Below are 8,368 nucleotides of genomic sequence, written 5' to 3'. Positions count from 1 at the left end.
AAACTATTTTTTGTCAAAAAAGTTGGACAATTTATGAATTATGATTGGCAAAATAGCGAAAGGAAATAGACTTTTCCAACCATGTAAAACTACACTGGGTTGTTGACATGGTCGACATACATTAAGACATACGCATGTTCCTAAAGTAGGAGGTAAGTACTATAATTAATTGTTTAAAGTGCTCAACATACCAGCAAAAAGTCATAGGGTCATCAGAGTACAGGGACTTTGTGAAATACTGGGTACAAAAATAAAGTGCGTGAGCCGATATGCAACATCAAATATAAAAGCCGATTTACATAATTTCCCATGACCTTACAGAAGTGATCGTGCTCAAATATAAAACTATAGAGTTTGGTCCTTGATATGCACCATCAATTGTGTACTTGTGATCAATATTGCTAGGCAAACAATCACAGCAAACATGCCAAAATCCTCCCATTTCTCCTCCATTTACACACATATAAACCCATCCCTTAAATTGGCATAACTCGTAAAGGTTTTGCGCACAAACAAATTTCACCGTTCAAGTCATCAAACGTACTAAGTGTACGTTTTTTTAAAACCCTGGCATTCAGCTACATACAAAATATGCTCCCGTTTACACTGTAAAGAACAACAAATTGACAAAAATAATAAACTCTGTAGATCATCATAGCGGACTACCCTTGTCCAGTGATACGTGACCTGAAAAGAGTCAAAGTAGTTTATAGCAGACATTGCAGATACCATTTCCTACTGTTGAATTCGGTGGCTCTGAAAAGAGCCGTACAGTGAACTGCAGTCAAGGGACAGTTCAATAGTTTAAAGCTCAAGATATACATACACCTGTATATTGATATTGCAACAGCCAACATTTAATTCTTTGGAACAGTTTTCTCCTCCATTTTGCCCCTTATTGCTAAAGAAAAAACTGACAGAATTTGTCGGACCATTGCCGTCACCATCGATATTGCGATTATTAGCACCCACGAAATAGCCATATAAGTATTATTTTAGAGTTCACGCAGATATTTTCCAAACATCCAAGATACATCCAGCGCTGATGGTTGGTTAGTCTTATCGTATCTAGCCAACAAAGTGTCGCTTGTCGGTGTGATTTGAAACCGTTTCTGATACGGCTTCTGTCGTTTGTCGTGAAGCACGAAGAAAAGCTGGTAAGCTTTTGTTAGGCCATACTGAAAACAGAAGCAAATAAGAAACAACTTTAAGACGAACGAAAGATTTCGCATAGGCTCTAGTATATACTGTTAAAAGTTATTTCGTGGACTGGAAGAGAACACGGGACACAGTGTGGGTGGGGGGAGTAAGTGTTTCAAATGTTCGGTTTCTTTGTCAAAGTTTCACCCATTATTATTCACCACAATAATACGGTATTACCCTACCATCTAGTTCTGCTTTTCCACAGTGGGTTAGTTTTAAGTCAAAACTTCTTTAGTGAAAGTTGACCAATGAGCTAAAATGTAGATTTGTGATGTTAACACATGCAGAACATGCTGAAAAGTTGCTTTTGCTGCAAAATTGTTCTTGCCATATTGACACAGAACATGCTGATTCCGGGGCTGAAAAGCCTTAAAACATTTCATACTCTCAATTTGTGAAAGGAGAAAAAGAGTGGTATTTTAGAATGGTATTTTACCTGAAATCCACTATCAAATGCAATTCTGCTTCGGGTCTCAAAATCAGACTGCACGAATACTATAACATTGCCCTTTTCAGTCTTGTAGATGCATTCCTTGTAAGTCTGTTCTCGGTCTCCACCAAAGCCCACAAATGAATCTTGTTTCCATCGTACGACCTTACTCTCTGTAACAACTTTCACCAATTCGGCTGTCATATTTCGTAGCTCATTTACATTTATCGGCCCTGTTTTAAATAAAAAGAAACAGAAGATGCTGTTCATATTGTTTCTACTCACCCAGCAAACACAAAACGTTTTCGACATAATTCGCAAAAGGTTATAAAAGGTTGTCAGAAAACGTTTAAATGTCGGGTTATATAGAGGGTACATTAATGGTATGAAACGTTTTCATAACATTAAATAACATTTGTTGGTAATTTACTGCACAGCAAACACAAATGTTTTACAGAAAACATTTAAATGTCAGGTTATATAAAGGGTATAAAAACGTTTTAATAACATTCCAAAAACATTTTTGAAAACTTGGTACAAGTCATTCAAAACAGAATGTTATTTTGGGGTTGAAAAAATATTTTGCAAAAATGTTTGCCCAAAATATTTACAATAACGTTTTAAAAATGTTTTCACGACCTTTATATAACCCGACATTTAAATGTTATTCAAACGTTTTGTAAAAAACATTTTTAGAACATTTCTGTGTTTGCTGGGTGCAAATATCTTAATATAATGTTATTTAAGTGTTGACAAAATATTTGGCCAAATATGTTTGCAAAAACAATTTACATTGACATTTCGAAAACATTTTAAAAATATTGCTGTAGTGTGTTTTCATATATAACGTTTTAAAACGATTTCATGAGCCGACATTTTAATGTTATTAAAACGTTTTTACCTAAACCTAAACCAAAACCCAAAATATAACTTATTTAAAACGTTTTTAAACGTTTTTGTGTTTGCTGGGATTAGCCTTTTCGAGATATGGCGTACACAATCATGACAATATGAGGACAGTCTTCAATATGGGTAAAACCCACCAAATTCAAAAGCCTTTGCCCATTTCGTGCAGTGCCATCCTATTGTGTCCGCCATACTTCGAAAAGGCCAATATAAATACATCATCGTATCTGTGTCTTTATTATTGCATTTTAGATTGACAGTTTTCTCTCCCTCTCTCTTTTTTAAACATTACAACAGTTGTCCATTCGTTCCATTTTGCAAGTGGGGTGTTTTGGAAACTTTTTGTATTGTATAGTGTACGTTATCATGGTTATCATTTATACATGTATGAATGTAAACTTTGATATATTTTGTATTTCATCTAGTGTATTTATTTGATCAATGTAGTGTAAAATAATTGTGTGTGATGTATGTTTTTGTTTTGTTTTTGTTTTCTTCTTTGAGCACAGGAAAATAAAAGCCCTTCTTGGGCATGTAAGATTAAAAAAATCGTTCCATTTAGTAATACCCAAATACAATACCATACCAGAAGGAATAATTGATGCTGTAATAACTGAACATAATGATTTCAACATACCAGATGATTCTTTTCCGGGTTGGGGATCTGTGTTCAAAACAATAACACAATGATTAAAAGAAAAACATGAAGCGATAATCAAAGGCAGAACAACTAATGTCGGCATCAGTGTAAAGGACTTTAGTGGTGTAAAGTATTTAAGAGCGTAATTACTGTTCATATAGAGGTCTCTTCATTAGTGGTGATATGTAACAAAATTAAATATGCATCACAAGTTACATGTCCGGGGTTACATGAATCAACTGTTTCTTCAACCATCTAATGATCCTCATATTCATATGAACATTATGCAACTTACCATGCTTACCAGGAACATGAGGAGTGTCATTTCTTTGTCTCGGAGACACTTGTCCAACTGAAAATTTAAAAGAATACAATAAGAAAACTTTGATACCCCGTTTGAATACATATTTATATAGATTTTTTCGCATGCAGCCTTAAAACTTAACTTTTCTAGCGCTCTACACGCAGGCTTCATGAAATTAATTCTATCGTCTTCCTTTTTTTTCCCAACTCAACATTTGAAACATCGCGATTTCTTACAGGTTGGTGGCCGACAACCTACCCCCACTTTACCCCATTCATCCAAAGCAAGATTTTGGTATCTGACCCTTAGCTTTTTATAACCATTATCTCTAACCCTTTAGCATTGTTTAGATGATATGAACGTCAACTTCGTAGTATCATCCTAGATTGGAGAGTGATTTTGAATAGATAGACGGGCGTACGGCGTTTGGAAAAAGCAACCTCTCTATTGTGTACCACAACCGTACCGGTCTATTTGGCCATAGACTATGCCATAGTCGTTTTTTGATAAATAAAAATATATGTTATTAATCAAGATGAACACATTCAGTTGAACTCGAAATTGTACTGATATTAATTACATCAAAATACCAGTAAATGGTTATGAAAAAGTTTATATAATTATATTATTAGTGACAGTAAGTATACGTAGGCTTATATTATTGAATGCAACATATTATAATGGCACTTTTAACTACTGAACAATTCTGTTTTTAGAATCTACCAGTTCATTATTCGCGAAAGTCCGACAGATGTGAAAATTTATCAATTGTGCACAATTTAATTAAATCAGAGTTTTAAGAGTGTGCGGCAAGTGGACTACGGAGAAGTCTAATTTTGGCCATCATGCCCATATATAAGACATCTAATGAAGATGGTAATGTGTCATTTCTTACCTGGCTTACGCTTGTAGTTGTATTTATCTTCTATTTCCTTGACTTTTTCATACAGATCTTCTCGCTCTTCCTCTAAAACTTTCATAAAAGTAGCGTAAGCTGAGATGGGTTTTCGCCTGAGAGTCTCAAGTAGTTTATCCACCTTGTCTGTATCAGTTGCTTCATTTTCAATGATTTCAACATCATCGGGTGTCAGTGCACTTTTAGCTTTGAGACTCCGCAGTATATCTTTAGGTTGTAACGTCTTGCTTAGAACTCCAGAAGCTTCTGAGAGGATCTTACCCACAAGTGTAAATTCTTTAGTACCTTCCATATTCTTTGGACTGTGGATTAATATCAAAGTTCAGGTTAGGGACCGTCAGTCACAAACACTTGTTGGCGGTGGGTCTGATGCCAAAAAAATCATCGAGAAATTTTTTTCAGGGCCCCATAGAAAAGCATATAAACTCAATTTTCCCAGGAAAATTTGTGGTCATTTTTTCAGCCCCCCTTAGGAAGGTCAAAACATTTCAAGGCCCCCTTTTTGCATCAGGCCCCCCTAACAAGTGTTTGTGAACTATACACATTTCACAAATGACCTTCGCAGCCCGGATCAGCTCCCCGAGTTTTGTACGGGTTACATCGAGACAATTAAGTTCATTGTCCAGTTTTTACAAGAGAGCGTACTAACTACCGCCGGGGTTCGAACCCGCATCCTTTCGCACCATAACAGCTACCTTCGGCTATACGTGTTTATAAATACGCACGTGACCCTTGGGGACGACCAGCAAGCGTAACTAAATCCTCATGCCATTACATGTATAGGAACTCTTTAGATAAATATCATCAAATTAGGTTGGTCTGAACCCTGGAATTATGGAAACTTTTGGGCCTCATAACTTCTAAATTGTTGGTCTAAAGTATATAAAAGTATACATATATACTTCTTTTTTGTGCATCCTAACAAAAAAAATTCTTGGGCCAAATTTTTTTTTTTTATTATTAATTTTTAAAAACTAGATCAAAATATCTAGGACCGGTTTTTTCATTTTTTTGAATTTCGACCAATTTTGAGAAATTTGCACCAAAAATGGTCAAAAAATGCTGATTTTTCAAAAAAATCATAAAAAGCCCGATTTTGGCCCAAATTTCAAATATTTTTGGTGAAATTGGTCAAAATTCCAAAAAATGGAAAAAAAAACCGGGTCCTAGATATTTTGATCTAGTTTTTAAAAATGAATAAAAACAACAATTTTGGCCCAAGAAGTGGGCCAAAAACCATTATTTTTGGGATTTTGGGCCAGAAATGGCATTTTGGCCCAAATTTGACCTCACAGATGAACTTATCAAGTCTTTGCCATTCTAAATATGTATACTTTTATATACTTTAGACCAACAATTTAGAAGTTATGAGGCCCGAAAGTTTCCATAATTCCAGGGTTCAGACCAACCTTAAGTATTACCGTAATTGAATAGCAAAATTATTACACATGGGGGGATTCGGAACTACATGTTATCAAAAACTACATTTTGAAAGTATTTCAAAAAAATATCGGAAACGTTTACAATAATATCACAAAGTTAAACAAAAGAGACAATTTTGCTATACAGTCTGGTATTGTTTACCGCCTTTGCATTATACAGGAAGACTACACGCTGTGTCGAAGGCCACTTCCAGACTTCCTATCTACAGGTGGTGGTGTGCGTATTTATAAATACGTGTATAAATATAGTCGAAGCATACTGCATAATGTAACGCGGCCGTATGTGGAGCCTTAATGCCATGCCTGCAATGGCAGAATACTGTACAATTTATACAACTAGCGATCACCCGTCTTTCGCTGTCACAGTCTTTCGCGGTTTGTAAATTTTGTATATTTTGTGTACATGTAAATGTGATTAATGGTATGAGAGGAGATTATCTTTTAGAAATATAATATTTAGTATCCTTTCCATGTAAATCAATGGCTTGAAATTGCAATTAGATCGTGAACCATCTTCTTGCCACCATATCATATCCACCGTAGGTGTTCATATACAGTCCCTGGTATAATACTGTGTGACTGTATTCCAGACTGAAGTCTCAGTGAAATTGAGAATTCATCCATTTGGGTTACCAAACCACAGGTTTGGCAATCCTGATTAATTTGTCCTTCAATTTAAAAGCTTTGTTTACAAACTAATTCAATAAACAAACACTCTACTGTTCCATAAAAATAGACACTGTTGAACACAGAATACATGCTAATGTTGACAAATTAGTTGAATAAACAATAGATGTTAATTGAGTTTCTACTGTGTCATGTAATAGCTGAGACTACAGGTATACTTCTACTGTGTCCTGTAATGGTACAGACTACATGCATATTATCCTCACACCGATGGCAGGACAGAAGGCATATTTCAAGCTATGTCAACATTAGTGTATTGTGTTGGTGTGACAAGTTTTAGCTCACAGTGCGCTGCCAGTGCTTTTTAAACTAATTAACATTATTTGACACCATTAACGTAAACATAAACAAAATTGGACGTTTTATTGGGGTGAGGACAACCTTACTCTACGCAATGCAAAAATCCGTTTTCCGAAATTAATGTAAAACGTAGAAGATTTTAGCCTTACCAATTCGCCAAACTCAGTAATTTATTATAGATTATAATCTATGTATCAACAATTAATCAAATGTTGTGTAAGTTTGGATTGTCAAGGGGCTTCACTTTATTAGAAGGATTGGAATTCAGAGTTGTTGTTTTTTTCTTTCAAAAGACCTAATTTTTACATTCACATACCTCGGAGAGCTACCACGCATGCATTACAAAACTACGTAGGCCTAGCAAATCAGTATAGGCCTAATCATTGCAATGTTCAGTATAATTATAGTTATAAGAATGTTATTACATACAGTGTTGTTTAATTTGAAATCTTACCTTTTATTACTGAGTATTTTAGGAGTCTTCACTAAACCGTAAACTAAATATTAATTTTGATCACATGGATTCCATTAACACAGATCCTGGTTAACATGAAAACGTACGGTTTCACTTTTCTTTCTAGGTGCGAATTCGACCTGACCTATGTAATGTTGTTAGTTGGAAAAAAAAAGGATATGCATGGATGATTCTGGTATGGTATATCATTATGTATCTGTTACCATTAAGTTAAAAGAAAATATTAAAAGGATTCAATCTGATTTAGTTAATAAATTTCTGTCGTTATTGTGATTTAATATTTCGATGGATTAAAACCAGAACCATCTACATACAATTACATGTTACTCATTTCGGCAACAAATGGACGGTTAATGTTGCGCATTGTAGAAAGTTGTTCAAACAAATATAAACAGCAGCAAGTTCAGCTACTAAAGTTTGTTCGGCTTATAATTTGCGAAAATGATTCGGTTTTGTTACTTGCGCGTCAATATGACCCCAACTTACTCTTGGGTCACTCCATATGAAATCAAGGAGGCGTCCCACCTGACCCCTTCAGATTTGCTTTATATTGTAGTCATATGTTGTACCTGTCAAAATATTACAAACCTGCAAATTTGAGGTCTGTAGCTCTTACGGATTTTCTGTGGCAGCCATTTAAAGTTGTAGTAGGTGGGTCTAAATTTGGACCAAAGAGTTGCCCTTTAAATAAATTTCATCTTTGGGAGTCTGTGCCTTCTTTATAAAAAGAAAGAGAGGTCTGAAACTTTGTATGCACACTAATTGCATGCCCAATTTGTCAAAAAATAAAAAATAAAAAAATTCTGTTATTGCGCGTTGTGTCACGGGGTCATTAAATATGCAAGAAAAAATGTAATGTTTTGTAAACTGGCAAGTTTAGACCCCCTAAATTCAGATTTTTTGTCAGATTAATTATATGTTGTTATCACTGATGCTATGTATAGGATAAATACAATGCATATCCAAAAATTGAGGTCACAACTCATTTACATTTCGAACAGCGCCCTCACAAAGATGAAATTTATTGCAAATTCAACATTTTCAGGGGCCCAAAGTCGATGTGGT

The 8,368-nt window shown here is 35.0% G+C and overlaps 1 protein-coding gene across 4 annotated transcripts; it reads right to left on the bottom strand.

Annotated features, from left to right (window-relative positions):
* Window positions 1–478: 478 nt before the first annotated feature.
* LOC140144891 (uncharacterized) lies at window positions 479–7,432 on the bottom strand. Of its 4 annotated transcripts, none has more exons than XM_072166716.1 (6): window positions 7,283–7,432; window positions 4,379–4,701; window positions 3,475–3,531; window positions 3,177–3,203; window positions 1,640–1,866; window positions 479–1,178 (listed from the first exon to the last, which is right to left on the bottom strand). In XM_072166716.1, the coding sequence occupies exons 2-6, from the start codon at window positions 4,689–4,691 to the stop codon at window positions 996–998; spliced, it is 807 nt and encodes a 268-aa protein (XP_072022817.1). In that variant the 5' UTR covers window positions 4,692–4,701; window positions 7,283–7,432; the 3' UTR covers window positions 479–995. The 4 variants fall into 4 exon arrangements, with proteins under 4 accessions (XP_072022817.1, XP_072022873.1, XP_072022933.1 ...); XM_072166772.1 differs by having other exon boundaries at window positions 3,484–3,531; XM_072166832.1 differs by lacking the exon at window positions 3,177–3,203 and having other exon boundaries at window positions 3,484–3,531.
* Window positions 7,433–8,368: the final 936 nt, after the last annotated feature.

The sequence above is a fragment of the Amphiura filiformis genome, chromosome 1, assembly GCF_039555335.1.
Source record: "Amphiura filiformis chromosome 1, Afil_fr2py, whole genome shotgun sequence".
NCBI classification, from domain to species: domain Eukaryota; kingdom Metazoa; phylum Echinodermata; class Ophiuroidea; order Amphilepidida; family Amphiuridae; genus Amphiura; species Amphiura filiformis.
The sequence above is the reverse complement of the archived record's forward strand: the minus strand, read 5'-3'. Positions and strand labels throughout refer to the sequence as shown.